The 15,329-nt window shown below is 49.5% G+C and overlaps 1 protein-coding gene across 1 annotated transcript in view; it reads left to right on the top strand.

The window, feature by feature from the left end:
- Afap1l1 (actin filament associated protein 1 like 1) overlaps positions 1-15,329 on the top strand; it is a 53,671-nt gene that overhangs the window by 33,606 nt on the left and 4,736 nt on the right. The window contains exons 8-17 of the mRNA XM_021151060.2: positions 1,780-1,959; positions 3,780-3,872; positions 6,946-7,039; positions 7,276-7,428; positions 8,870-9,081; positions 11,207-11,352; positions 11,727-11,799; positions 12,869-12,980; positions 13,521-13,685; positions 14,657-14,835. Of these exons, the coding sequence (XP_021006719.1) occupies positions 1,780-1,959; positions 3,780-3,872; positions 6,946-7,039; positions 7,276-7,428; positions 8,870-9,081; positions 11,207-11,352; positions 11,727-11,799; positions 12,869-12,980; positions 13,521-13,685; positions 14,657-14,835 (1,407 nt within the window). The remainder of the gene's footprint in view (positions 1-1,779; positions 1,960-3,779; positions 3,873-6,945; positions 7,040-7,275; positions 7,429-8,869; positions 9,082-11,206; positions 11,353-11,726; positions 11,800-12,868; positions 12,981-13,520; positions 13,686-14,656; positions 14,836-15,329) is intronic.

Here is a 15,329-nt window from a genome sequence, read left to right as displayed (position 1 = left end):
GAAACCTTTTCAAACCCTGGGCAGTGAAGACTGAACACAGGCCAGGGCCAGTCTAAGGGTCATGATGGGGGGCGTTTCCAGTTCTTACACCTCCCTTTCTCTGCTTGGCTTGACTGCCTGCTCTGCCAGGCCATCCAGCCCAGAGATAGAGAAAGGAGAAGGCAGCCAGTCTCAGCCCAACTCCAAAGGGAACGCTTTAATACTTCTTCAGTCAGGGGGATCTTTTATTTATTTATTTATTTATTTATTTATTTTTACTTATTTATTTTATGTGAATACACTGTTACTCTCTTCAGAGACACCAGACGAGGGCATCGGATCCCATTAAAGATGGTTATGAGCCACCATATGGTTGCTGAGAATTGAACTCAGGACCTCTGGAAGAGCAGTCAGTGCTCCTAACCACTGAGCCATCTCTCCAGCCCCCAGGGGGCTCTTGCTAAGGTGTTTGTAAATGTACCTTTTATCTCACACGCAGGGCAGTCCCCTCTATTCTGTTTCCTTACTTTTTATACATATATGGTCCTGAATTTTATCACCTGTTTCTCTCCTCTCTCACTATGATGAATTATGCGGCTACTTCAATGTTAAGCCACCCCTGTGTTCTTAGAATAAACCAGTAACGGCCCCTGTGTTTTATAAGTGGCTAGATTTTCTTTGCTAGTGTTTCATTTAGGATTTTCAACTCTGTTATAAAAGAAATCAGACTATGCTTTTTCTCCTTTAAAATTTTTTTTCATTTATTTATTTATTTATGGGGGGGGGGCGGGGAGGGAGAGGACACGCACTGAGGCAAATACCTATGGGTCAGATTGCTGGAGTTGGTTCTCAGCTGCCACCATGTGGGTTTTGGGGATCAAGCTCTGGTCACCAGGCTTGGTAACAGATGCCCTTACCCACTGGGCCATGTTAACCTTTATTTAAGCTCTTAGTATCATAATCACAGGTTTCAGTGTGAAAGATGTGTATCCATGCATGTATAGATTTTGCCCCATAGTCTGTGTGTGTGTGTCTGTGTGTTTTCTGTGTGTGTGTATCTGTGTGTATGTGCCTGTGTGTATGTATCTGTGTGTGTGCCTGTGTGTTTGTGTGTGTGTCTGTGTGTGTCTGTGTGTGTGCCTGTGTGTGTGTGTGTCTCTGTGTGTGTGTATCTGTGTGTGTGTGCCTGTGTGTGTGTGTCTGTGTCTGTGTGTGTGTGCCTGTGTGTCTGTGTGTGTGTGCCTGTGTGTGTCTGTGTGTGTGTGTGCCTCTGTGTGTGTGTCTGTGTGTGTGTGTGTACCAGTGTACTTACTTACTTGGGATTGCCCACAGGAGTGTAGGCACCTTACCAGTGTATCCACTACTGAAGGAAATGTCTCTCCCTCCCCCGGCAACCATTATCCATTTTAGATCCCATTTTTATCCCATTATAGATTCCTTTTTGTAGCATTGTGGTCGAGATTAAGGCTGGCCTTATTATAGAAAAGGCTGCCTTTTCAAGGTCAATACTGCATGCCTCCCGGGATTCACTCCTAATGTTCTGCCTGCGGGCCCTCTCAGCTGGCATCCCCCCAAGCCAGCCTGTTTGTTCTCTGTTCTTCAACCCGCATGGTCTTCCTAGTATTGTGCTATAGTCTGCCTTTTCCTCATGGACAGCAGTGCTGGAAGATTCCCAGATAGACCTCCCCCCACTTAGGCTCCTCGCTGCGAGGTATTGCTCACAGTCGGACTGGGTGGGGACTCTTCTCTGTATGTGAGGGTTTTCTGCAGAAGGTTCTGACCCCATCTCTCCCTGTGCAGTGTTACAAAAGCTCCAAGGACCGACAGCCACACCTGAGACTGGCGCTAGATGTCTGCACCGTCATCTATGTGCCCAAGGACAGCAGGCACAAGCGGCACGAGCTGCGCTTCTCCCAGGGGGCCACAGAGGTGTTGGTGCTGGCTCTGCAGAGCAGGGAACAGGCCGAGGAGTGGCTGAAGGTAGGCATCCACAAGACACTCAGGAAGCTGCCATCCTGACCTCCCTGCCTTCCCCTAGGCCTGGGGGCCTAACCTTGGGGGGAAATGAATCCAGGTGTGGTGTGCATGACTCATACCAAATGGGCCTTGGATATTCACAACAGATGACCCCATCTAGGAGATCTGTAAATCTTCTAGTTATTTAACTTCCCTACCAAGCAACCTACTGTTTGTTCAACCTACACATCCAACATTGAGCTTCATGCCTTTGAAAACTGATTTTATCATTAGGCCAGCGAGCCCTTTTAATTAAAAAAGGGGGAGGGGGAAAAGGGATCCCTTTCTTGTTTTTAGATGGAAATGTCCATCGTCGTAATGTCCTCTGGAGTCCAGCGCCTTTATAGTGTCACAGACCCACTTTGTACCGTGGACTGAGGCTCGTGTTGTTACTTACATTCCAGCGTAAGTAAACTGAGGCACAGGGGACTTAATATGACTGCCCAGGACCACAGACAGCATCACGTGACTGAGGCCAGGATCTGAAGCTAAGGAGGTCTGTTCCAAAGTAGGCACGGCGGCATCGTGATAGCAAGGGACTTTGGTGGTGCATGGATCTGAGTTCAGATTCTAGAACTAAACAACATTTGCTGGCTGTGAGACTGTCTGCAAATGACATTACTTCCCTCCACTTCGGTTGCCTCTGTTTAACAGTTCTTTTAAGGACTCAACATAAGCTGTTGGCCCACTGCCTGTTGGGCAGTAAGTGGTGGTGGTGATTGTAGTACTACCCCGCCCCGCCCCTAGCCCCATACCGCCCCCAGGCCCCGCCCTGTCCTTTCCAGCAGACCCTCCATGCCTCTATTTACTCCTCTGGACATCCTGGTCTCCCCTCCCACCTTCCTGTTGGAATAAGGAAGCCAATCCCCTCCTTTTAGCCCCTCTTCTCTTCTCCCTTCCTTCTGGTGATAACCAGCTAGCTCTCCCTGGAATGTTTGGTATTCCCATCCGTACCTTTGTGTCCTGAGGGGAGGGAAGGGAGAGAGCTTGCCTTCTGGGAACCTCAAGCTTTAGGCTCTGTATGAGTCGGAAGCTGGAGTCTGAGACCCAGGGTTCAGGCTATTCTGGCCCTCTACAGTCTAGTCCAAGGCTTACCATCTGGCAGTCACATAGCCTACTTTGAGTCTGGCTCTGTGGCCTCCTATCGTCCTCTCACCTGTAACTGGGGCATCACAGACTGGTTGGGGGATAAATGCTGCTGTCTGGTTGAGCATCAGATGGTGCCCTTTTTGTTGTTGTTGGTTTGGTTTAGTTTTGTTTTGTTTTTTGTTTTGTTTGAGACAGGGTTTCTCTGTATAGCCTGGCTGTCCTGGAACTTACTCAATAAACCAGGCCAGCCTTGAACTCAGAGGTTCATCTGCCTCTGCCTCCTGAGCGCTGGAATCAAAGGTGTGCACCGCCACCACGCTCAGTTTAGATTCTGACTCTTCCAATTGTATCACCTGCATGCTTTTCCTACCATCTTGAGCAAGGGACTCAGTTTCCATGTCACTGAAAGTAAGGTGACGATTCCAGCCACCTGGAGTCTACGATAAAAGTCCTGGCTCTCACAGAAGCAGACCCCAAACCACTGTGAGATTCTCCAGGGTCTCCCTGTCCTCAGGCAGCAGAGAGCAGTGTCCTTAAGACTCATACATGCCCAGTTATCCGGACGCCTAGTTCAGCCCTACTCTGCCCCCTGGTGGCCCTAATCCTCTTCACAACAATCTTGATCCCACCAACACCAGCAGCCAACCTTCTGTCCCAGAGCTGTGCACCTGTTCCCAGCTCTGTCTTCTTCACAGGTCATCCGAGAGGTCAGCCGGCCCATTGTGGGAGCAGAGGGCTTGGAGGTCCCCAGATCCCCAGTCATCCTATGCAAGGCGGATCAAGACAAGGTATGTTGTCTCATCATCTCCTCTGGGTAATGTAGTGGGTACTAAGCACAGGCCCACAGACTCACAGGCTGGTGGTGAACACACACACACACACACCTGTGACATCATACAAGCTTAGCAGCAGAGCAGCAGGTGCTTGCTAGTCAAACCTTCATCTCTGTGACAACACCCCTGCCATAAACAACTAAAGGAGGAGAGTTTCGTTGTGGGTCAGCCCCCAGTCAGCCTACAAGCTGTGCTGCAGTCCTTGGGCCAGCCTGAGCATCATCAGGGCGCTCCATTGCAACACTAGGACTAGGTGGGAAACGCGTAGGCAGGCAGTGCTGCTCTCCTCATAAAAGACCGGAAAGGGAGGCAGGAAGGGACGGGTGTATCTTCTTCTCTCATGTCCTTCTCTCAGGACATGCCCTCCAGAGACACCTGGTCTAACAAGTTGGGCCGCCTCCCCTCAGTTTCAGATAGTTTAGCCATGAGCAAATGCACTGAAGGAAGAGCCCTTAGGATCCAGTCCTTTCTCAGAAGCCCCGCTTCTGGAATGCTCGTGTTGGAGACAGATGTTCAAAAGAGAAAGCTGTAACCCCTGGTAATCCGGTAGTAAGTGAGGAACAAGGCCAGGGCTTGAGCCCACACAGGCTGGCTCTTCAGGACTCTGTTGATGGCAACAGAGCACCTTGAACAACCACTGGGCAACTTATATAGAGGGGCCTCACGCAGAACCAGTGTGACCCTTGACCCCACTACACCTACAGCCCAAGTCAGGCAGACATAGACAAAGCTATCACAACTGCCTTGTAACTGCTACTCTGGGCACGAGCTACGAGAGACAGTGCCAGGTTCCTGGTGTGTGTGTCAGGAAGATATGCTCCTGTCTCAGAGGTTCAGAACCATTCCTATGGAAGTGATGCTTCGGACAAGGATTAAAAAAAAAAGGGCAATATTAAATTAAATTGAAAAGGTGCTCTGGGCAGCAGGAACAAGTTGCAGAGCAGAGAAAATGTAGGACTGAAGGTGGACTATATGGCTCGGTGTAGAGATGGCAAACTGATACACCTGGCCCTGGAGAGGGACGGGAGGTGGGCCAGGGAGCTTGGGAGGGCTGGAGTATGGGGGAGCATGGATGCCTGTGCTGAGCCTTAAAGAGTAGACACAATATAATTGAGCCAAGGTGGGTGAAGGGAGGGAACAGTAGCAGCAAAGGCGCGAGGTCAGAGAGGCAGCCTTGGGTTTTTGGTCTCGGGTACCTAGTGTAGGGGAAGTCCAACCCTGCCCACACTTGGCCCTTGCCAGCAGTAAGGCCGTTAGAAAACAGAAAGCAGGCTGGAGAGATGGCTCAGCGGGTAAGAGCACTGACTGCTCTTCCAGAGGTCCTGAGTTCAAATCCCAGCAACCACTTGGTGGCTTACAACCATCTGTAATGAGATCTGATGCCCTCTTCTGGTGCGTCTGAAGACAGCTACAGTGTACTTACATATAATAAATAAATCTGAGAGAGAGAGAGAGAGAGAGAGAGAGAGAGAGAATATGAGAGAAAGAGAGAACAGAAAATGACACTGGAAGACAGGCGTGACTGTGCAGATACACACCATGGTGTGGCCTCTGGTGCAGGTCAAGACTCTATAGAGCAACTGTGGATGAGCTGTGCGGTGGAGTTCTCTGCCGAGGTTGCGTGTACAGGGCGAGGGTGGCTGACCTGCTTATGGTGGTCTTTTGGGTGGAAGAAGAGCCAGGATGCTGTGTTGGTGGGGGTCTCTTTCCATGGGATCATGAGACTGAAATACCATCCCTGAGTCCATTTACAGAATGCCCTCAGCCTTCCTCTGTATCTGCTCCCTGTCTTGATGGGAGAGCTGCTATAGAACCAATGGGGCCATAACTTCTATTTCAAACCCTACAGACAAGAGTCTTCATGTCTAGGCAGCTCAGCCACTTCCTGATGGGTGCCTCCCCCGCCCCCGCACCCAGCCCTTTAGGACAGGGAAACACCTCTCTTGTCCTCACACCACTCACCCACCGCTCTCTAGTGCTGAGTTTGTCCCAAATCATCCCTGGGCCTGTTCTAATGGATCCTCCTCAGGACAGGCTAAAGAACTGCTGTTGTACCTTCCTGAAGGAGTGGGGATCCTTTTAACACTGGCCGGGCCAAGTCTGGCTTCTTGGAGTGAGATCAGAGTGAATTACGTGGGTGTTAGAACTGACTCACTGGCCTCATAGATTCACATGCACCAGCCCTCTGGTGTTTTACTGCAGCTTCCTCAAGTGAGTGTAATTGACACGAGAAAACAGAGCCTTGGGAAGATGGATTTTTTCCCCCACAGTGAATAAGCAATGGTAGCGCTGGGGTCCCTTCGGTCATTTCTGTTCCGCCTACGTTGTAGCATATGGATGTATTAATGAATCAGAAGGTATGATTGCTTCACAGGTGATATAATGAATTAAAAATAATAGGCTGGAAATGAAGTGTGTATGCACATACATGTGCGCATGCATGTATGTGGCGTGTGTGCGTGCATGTGTGCATATGTGTGTGTGTGTGTGTGTGTGTGTGTGTGCGCACACGCGCATGCTCCTATTCCTTCATTCTCTCACTGAAGATAGAATTGTAATGGATTCCTGCTGATCATCAGGGCCTTGTCAGGGCTCCTTTGCAAACATCTTCTAACTCGTCCTTTTTCCTCTCTGCTGTCACCTTGATCCATCCCCTTCTGAAACGTAATCATGCCCAGCCTGCCCAGTGGCTCTTCAGCATCCAAGGTTACCCCCTAACCCCCTGCCTCGTCCATCCCTTCGGTGCTACTAGATTACAGTCACATCCCACTTAAATGCTTGTCATGTGCCAGGTACGGTGCATATCCCAGGACATTGCTGTCAATGCATTATGGTTCAGGTTACACTCCCCCAGTGGAGTGTAACCTGAAGACATGGTCGTGTCTAAGTCATTGCCACCTTCCTGATCATATTGGCATGTTGTCAGATACACAATAGATGTTGCTTGGAGAACTGGAGGAAGACTGGGAGGATAAGGGAGTCTGTCTGAGAGTCCCCCTGATGTGAGGCTGTTTGTGTCCTTCCCCAGAGGTTGTCCCAAGAGAAACAGAACTCAGACTCCGACAGCCTGGGCATGAATGACAGCGGTTCCACTCTCGGCCGCCGAGAAGCCTGTGAACATGGTAGGAGCTTCCACGAGCTTCCACTAGTCCGTGCTGGAGAATGTCAAAGGTGGGAGGGGCTCTGCTACAGGTCCACAGTGGCAGAGCAGATCCTGGGGACCAGAGTAAGGCCTCTGGGCCTTTCATATCTAGTAATTACAGGCAGGTTGCAAGGGCTTCTGGGAAGGCCAGAGGTGGGTAGAAGTGGGACCATGGCCTCTTTCCCCATCCCTGTGTCCCCACTTCTGTGGTGCCAGGCAAAGGGAAGAAGAACAGCCTGGCTGAGCTTAAGGGCTCCATGAGCAGGGCTGCCGGCCGCAAGATCACACGCATCATCAGTTTCTCCAAGAAGAAGGCGCTGTCCGAGGACCTGCAGACGTTTTCCAGTGAGGATGAGGTTCCATGCTGTGGTAAGTCCTGACTCCGAGAAGAAGGGCAGCAGTTCAGACTCTTGAACCTGGGCTCCTGGGGCCAAGTTCCAGGGAACTCTCCATGCCTTCGTCCCTGCCCTTTCCTCTGGATGGCTAGACTCCACTCTACCAACATCCAGGGTATGCATCCCTTCACTCCCGTGGGTGAAAGGGTTTTTAGGAAAGGAAAAACAACTGACTATCATATCTATGATTCCTGTGAACCAAGTCAAACCGCTGTCCACCTCTAGGCCTCAGTTTCCCCAGCTAATATGTGATAGGAGTGAATTCACAGCATTTAACGTGCAAGTTTTTCTGAACATAGGAGTATAAATCTTTAATCCCAGAACCTTGGAAGCAGGAGGGTCAGGAATTCAAGGCCATAGGTCATCTTTGTCTACATAGTGGGTTTGAGGCCAGAGGCCAGCCTGGAGTACATGGACCCTAACTCAAAAACAAACAATAACAACAAAGGTATATAGATTGTGATGTATATGTAGCTTATATCCTTTATAAGCTAGAGAAAAATAAAAGTTACATAAAAAGTATGTCTGCTACTTTATGGAACTGGAAAGATTTTAACTCAGTGTGAGAAAACTCTTTGTAGACACTGGAGTTGCTTGCTAAGAGGGTCGGGCACCTTGATTGACAGAGGTTTCTGGTTTATAGACATGTACATATATGTGTAACTGTATGTAGATTACAGCCTAGTCTGGTAAGGAAATTAGGATTGAAAATATTTAGTACTTTTAAAGATAAATGCACATTAATAAAATGTGTCTGGTAGAGAAAGGGTTATTTGGTTCATACGAGTTCTGTGGTCCATGCATTGTAACCCATGTTTTAAAAGCATATGAGGGTGTTTCACTTAGCAGAGCACTTGCCTAAATCATGTGAGGTCCCAGGTTCCATCCTAGCATAGCAAAAAAACAAGATCATCTATTTTGGATATGCAGAAGTACTCTATGAGTTTTAAAGATATGATTGTAAAGAAATATCTCCTGATCTTTGAATTGTAGCATGCTCTGGTAAAGAAAAAAAAAATGCTCAAAGAAGATTCTAACTCTATCTGTAGTCTGCTCAGGTTTAATAATCCTTACTGTGGCTAGATGGTGGCATTTCTACATTCTGCCACTAGGTGTCAGCATCGTCCATCATTAACATTTGATTTGGGGGCATGAAGGGGATAGTTGTAGCTTTTGTATGTCTTACCTAGTAGTATCGGCATTTCCATCACACTTGGTGTGGTCCTGATGCTGTGAACAGATGTATGAATGGCGTCAACAACATGCACTCATAGCTAGGCGGCTGAGACGCAAAGAGGAGGATACCTAAGGTGCCAGGCCTTCCTGCCAGCTAGATCACAGGGTTTGCGTAGATACTGCTCAGAGCCTTTGCCCAAGGAGCTATAAAGAGGTCATCACACTGTCTCCTGTCCCAGGCTACCTGAATGTGCTGGTAAACCAAGGCTGGAAGGAACGGTGGTGTCGCCTCAGGTGCAACACTCTCTATTTCCACAAAGACCGCACTGACCTGCACACCCACGTGAATGCCATAGCCCTCAGGGGCTGCGAGGTAGCCCCAGGCTTTGGACCCAGGCACCCCTTTGCCTTCAGGATCCTGCGCAGTCGACAGGAGGTGGCCATCCTGGAGGTGAGAGGAGAGGGTCCGGGTAGCCCGGGGTGGTGGTCTTATTGCTAGTCTGCTATAGGATCTTTGGGGGTTAGAACCTAACGGACTTGTCAGATAACACGGGGACACCAGGTATGCTGGAATTCCAGGTAAACAAAGAACCGTGTTATTCCTATGAAAGTTTGGAGATGTGCCTAGACTGAAAGGTCCTATGTTGTTTATCTGAAGTTCAAACCCAACATAGCACTCTGTGTTTTTGTATCCTCATACTGGCAGCCCTAACTCTGGAGCCTGGGTTTGCTTATTTGCCCTGACCTTAAAGTTCCAGGTCTAGCGGGCACCTCCCGTGGTCGGATTGGGATCTAACTCTGGAGTTCTTGCTTAAACCTTCCCACCGGGAGTCATCGACCTCAGAAAAGACCACTGCCCATTGGGGTGCCTGCCCCTCGCGCTGAGCAACTCCAGGCTCTAGGGAGAATTTGCTTACACTGAGTTAAAATCCTCCCGGCTTCGTGCTGGCGGGTCTGCGGCCGTGCTTGTGTACAATATTTATCTTTCCTACACAATGTCCAGCGCGCGCCGTCAGCTCAGCAAGCACATCTTGAACAATGGGTGGGTGGCGCTTGCTCGCTGGCCATCCTACCCGCCGGCACTGCCTGCGCTCTCAGATTGTTCAGAGGACACAGATGACCCTCCAAATGACACCCCTGTGGATATCTAGAATTCAAAATGTTGACAGAGGAGGAAAGTTCAAATGGCTACCTCCCTGTATGATAGACGAACAGAGGCCGGGGCAGCCACATGGTTTTCAAGGCTCCCAGAGTACCAGTAGCCTCTCCATCTGCCTCTGTGTTCCTATTATCTCTGCACCATACTTTGAGTTTCCCTTGACTTACACAGAGTTTTCCGGCCCTCCCTCCTTTAAAAGGGTACCTTGTTTATTTCTTTAATCAAGTTTGCCATTAGTGGCTGACTTAGTTAGGGTTTTATTGCTGTGGAAAGACACTGTGACCACAACAACTCTTATAAAGGAAAACATTTCACTGGGGCTGGCTTGCAGGTTCAGAGGTCTATTCCATTACCGTCACGGTGGGAACATGGCAGCGTCCAGGCAAACCTGGTGCTGGAGAGGGAGCTAAGAGATCTATAACTTGATCCACAGGCAGCAGAAGGAGACTGTGTGCCACACTGGGTGTCACTTGAGCATATAAGACCTCAGTGACATACTTCCTCCAACAAGGCTACACCTACTCTAAGGCCACACCTCCTAATAATGCTACTTCCTATGGCCAAGCATTCAAACACATGAGTCTCTGGGGGCCGTACCTATTCAAACCACACTAGCTAAACCGATTTTATGATAATGCCTTTTAAATCAGAATTAAGTATATGTTTAACTGGTCATTAATTCTCTATAAATGGCACTATAATGCTTTGTGTAATTCAGTCTAAGGGAAAAAAAATGAGTTATATGAGCCATTGCTTATTTAGAGAATTAATTGTAAATATGGAGGCTGAAGAAATAGCTCAGCAGTTAAAAGCACTTGCCACTCTGGCAGAGAGCCCTGTTCTGATTCCCAGCACGCACAGTGTGGCTCATAACCGTCTGTAACTCCAGTCACAGGGGATCTGATGCCCTCTTCTGACTTCTACAGACACCGAACATAAATGTAGCACGTATACATACATGCAGGCAAAACAATCCGCCATAAAAATAATAACATAAAATAATTGTAAAACAATATGTTTTCCGGCTGGGGATGTGGCTCAATAGTAGAGCCAGGCCTTGTATACACAGTCCCAGGGTTTGACTCCCAACATGGAAGAAGAGAGAAGGAAGAAGTTTCAGGAACACATCAATGTTGTTTTTATATCAAAAACGGTTGGATCTAAAAACCCAGAGGGTCGAGGGTAGAGGTGTGCCGTCTTACAGAAGTAATGAGATTCCTTAGAGGAAGTAGCTTTTGAACACACTTGAAAAATGAGAATTTGTGAGTCTCCCATTTCTGCACGTGTGTAGTCTAATTCTTCCTCCATCCTTAAGTACTGAGCACTTAAAAACATTTGCGGGTTTCTCTGACACGAGCAAGCACCATGAAAGGCTTCATGGTGGGAAAGTGAACCCCGCTGTACCTCCTTTCCCCAGGCAAGCTGCTCAGAGGACATGGGCCGCTGGCTCGGGCTGCTGCTAGTGGAGATGGGCTCCAAGGTCACCCCAGAGGCACTGCACTATGACTACGTCGACGTGGAGACCTTAACCAGCATCGTCAGTGCTGGGCGCAACTCCTTCCTGTAAGGGTGGCTCCGTGGCCCGCTCCTGCCAGGGTGCTCTGCCTTAGCTCCATTTCCAAGGCTCTGCATGTAGCCTGGAGCACAGAGGCGGAAGGGGAGGGGCAAGCACAGGAAGTCGACTTCCCCCTGAAGGATGGTACGGTCACCCAAGATGGGAAGCATAGCCTGCTGCTTGCCCTCCTGGAGCCAGGCTTCTGACTTACAAAGGATGCTGGGAATGAGCCACCTGCGGTACTCACACATGCCTATGCAGTCCTCACAAGCACACGACCTTTCGGTCTACATTCAAAACGGCTGCCACCATCAAATGAGAGAAGTCAGGAAGGCAGCATAAGCCACAAACTGTCACCAACATTGAACTTTTCATGTTCTAGGTATGCACAGTCCTGCCAGGATGAGTGGCCTGAGCCCCGCATCTACGATGAGGTGCCTTATGAAAAGGTGCAGGTACGGTCCACCACGGCTTAGAAACGCAGCGAAGGCCCCGTCTTTCCGTTTCTTCTTATCCTTTTACTTGATCCTTTACTTTAGAGAAACTGCCTTCACTAAACCTGCCTGCTCTCAACAGCATGCCCTGTGCCTTCTCCTGAGAAAGAACTAGAAGACGGGCGCCGTGCAACCAGACACGAGTGGGTGGGTGGCATCTAGAGGGAGAACACAGCACACTGTGAGCCAGGACCCTGAACTAGATGATACTCTACATTCTCACCTCCACGATCCTCCTTTTCTAGAAACATTCCCTGCCTGCCCTTTTGGTCCTAAGGTCTTTCTTGGATGCAACTTGAACGTTTGCTCAGTCGCAGAGACGCTAGCTGCTGCATGGCTTTAGCGCTTCAGATACAAAGGCGGGAGCCGGGGAGACTTCTGCCTTTCTTATCAGACCCTGCTTCCCACTTTCTGGCTCCATCCTTCCCAGAAGTACTTTGAGAACAAAATGAAATGATCTTTGTTGAAAAGAAGGCAATTAGCACAACGCCCAGACAGCGGAACGTTCTGTATAGAGAGATAGCAATGCTGTCCAGAATCCGATGTTAGGTGGCAGTGATGTATCACACCAGGCTCCCAGCGTGTTGGCTGGACTTGGAGCATGAGAAGTACTCTTAAAGCACAAATATACAGCCAGTTTAATAAATTGTACCACCTGCCATTGGCTCCTCTCATCCACAGCATGGCTTCCCTCCACCTCCTCTTCCTCCTCTTCTGAGGGAAGACTGTGCATTAGCAATTCAGAAAATAGGCGCATGCTTTCAAAAGAAATGGGAGCAAAATGCCTACAATAATGGTCACCTGCAGTTTTCTGAGCCCTCTAATTTGTCTTCTCCATAAGTTTCAAGCTTAAGATAGCCTTTTACCTCCCACAGAAAGGTATGAGGTCTGAATGATACTCCTAGTGATGTCTGTAAACTAAAGTGCTGCACAAATCTGCATGTCTGCGGACCGCATCCTGCGATCCCGGAGGTGCTGGCCAGAAGCCCCTGCCTGCACTTAACTTTCTTCCTCTGTGCTCCTGGCGCAGGATGAGGAGCCCCAGCGCCCCACCGGGGCTCAGGTGAAGCGCCACGCCTCCTCCTGCAGTGAGAAGTCCCACCGTGCCGACCCGCAGGTCAAAGTCAAGCGCCACGCCTCCAGTGAGTTCCGTGATCTTTTTCTGATGAAGAGAAGTAGGGCAGAACATCAGCAGAGGTTGTCTTGTGTTAGGATTCTGGGAATGGATGGCGGTTGCTATGGCAACGGGCGAGGTCGCCTGTGAGTGACGTCACTGGCTGGGTTCGGAGCTATCCGAGGAGCCGGTTCCTGATACCAACTGGTCTTAAGACCAGGTTTTCCCGGGAATAAGGTATCAAAATGAGCATGAGCGAATCGTGCTTTAAGTGTGCCAGTGTACTCTGCCCTAAGGAAAGTAATGAGGCTGGGCAGTGTGGGAGCGCTTGCCAGCTGTGGTAAGACCTAAGCTCCCAGTTCCCAGCACAGCAACACAAACAGAAAGTAACACAAGGGGGGTGGTAGAGTTGCTCCCAATTTTCCCAAGAGATTCATGCTGAGTACACTTAAATGCGTAGGCCTAACTATTCACATTTTATATATGAAGTGGAGGTCAAGCTAACATCACAGAGATACCTCACCAGAGGTCAGACCTGAGAACCTCTTCCTTTCCTGTATCTCTCTAGGTGCCAATCAATACAAGTACGGCAAGAACCGGGCGGAGGAAGATGCCCGAAGGTACCTGGTAGAAAAAGAGAGGCTGGAGAAAGAGAAGGAGACGATTCGGACAGAACTGACGGCCTTGCGACAGGAGAAGAAAGAGCTGAAGGAAGCCATTCGGAACAACCCAGGTACCTGCCAAGGTGTTGGGGCGCACAAGGGCCATTTAGCCTGAGCACAGTAAGGGGAGGCCCCTTAACACAGATTTCCTGGTTTCCCACCCCTAACCCCCCCTTGCCGTCATCCACCCTGTCTAAAGAAAGCCTGGCCGTTTAGTAACTGCTTCAGATAGAGGTTGGGAACCATCCCAGTACGGTGGCGCTGAGGCAGATGCTTGCTTCAGCATCTCGACTATTTTGGGTCCTGCAGTCCCTCACGCTGATGTTAGACAGTAGCTCAGGTCTAGATTTGATGAGCAGCGATATTTCCCAGGGTCTCTGGGATCAGAGACCTCAATAGGCCTTGCCTGCTCTGGGTGTCTCATACTCCATTTTCTACTGCTTCTTTGAATTCTTTACCTGGCTGCAGTTTACCACACTTCTGCCTGGGTTTCTCTCAGATGCTCTAGGGTAAAGGAAGTCCTGCCTTATAGAATACTATTGACCCTTATGGAGCATAGAATCTATGGACCCTTCCCTAAGAACAAAACACACATCAAAACGGTACAGACTCAGTGGGCCAACCTTAGATCCTACCTCATAGATCACAGCGGGCCTAAGATGAGGACTTTGGTGTAGAGATTATAGTGTGAGAGAAGTATTAATGAAAAATTGTCCGCTTAAACTAAATAAGCAATAAGGTCCTCCTGAAAAACCTGATCTGTGGAAAGCTCTGTCCTTTGACTCTGGTACACAAGTAATAGAAACCCAAATCACATCGCCTCACACCACCTCACACTGCCAAGAGACAGATACACAAACTGCAAACTGAGAGATCGGGTGTAGTGAAGTACAGAAAAATGTGACTTCATTCTCTTTCTCTTTGTGGTGACATAGTGGCTGCAGTACAAGCCTTCACCCAGTCCTTCTGGATACTCCAGCAAGGGGCGGGGGGGGGGGGGCTATAGCCCCACAGACTTTCTCATCCATGTCTCTGGACTCAGGATCAAAGTCGAAGGCCTTGGAAGAGGCCGTGACCACTCTGGAAGCTCAATGCCGTGCCAAAGAAGAGCAGAGGATCGACCTGGAGCTCAAGCTGGTAGCTGTGAAGGAGCGCTTGCAGCAGTCCCTGGCCGGGGGTCCGGCCCTCGGTCTGTCCGTGAGCAACAAGAACAAGAGCCAAGTGAGTCCGGCGCCCCCTCCGTGGGGAGCCACTTCTGAGGCCCTCACACACTACACCCACCCACCCATGTATGTTCTGACACTCAGAAGTGTCACCAGAAAATGCCGTATGTCCCAGGGAGGGCAGGATTACCCTAATAGGAAGCATTGCTATAAATTGCCAGTGGTCGTATCCATTCTTCGTCTGCAGAGCCCTGAACTGGGGGGTGGGGGTGTGTCCAAGCCCTGAACTGGGGGGTGGGGGGTGTCCATCCTTATCTGTATGCTCTCTGCGTCTTGCCCCCAAGTAATTGGTTTAATTAAGAATTGAGGGATGGGGGTGTGGTGCATAAAAGCACATGTGCTGGTATGTATGAAGCATTAGGTTAGATCACCAGCACCAGAAACTATCCACAGGAGTTAGACTGTTTATCATACCCTTGCCTCTGGATGAGAGGAGTATGCCAAGTGTTTGCTGAATGGTTAGATGCCCTCCCTGCTCTCAGATAACAACCC

This window comes from Mus caroli, chromosome 18 (assembly GCF_900094665.2).
Source record: "Mus caroli chromosome 18, CAROLI_EIJ_v1.1, whole genome shotgun sequence".
Taxonomy (NCBI): Eukaryota; Metazoa; Chordata; class Mammalia; order Rodentia; family Muridae; genus Mus; species Mus caroli.
Note: the sequence above shows the minus strand (reverse complement) of the source record. Positions and strands in the feature narration are given on the sequence as shown.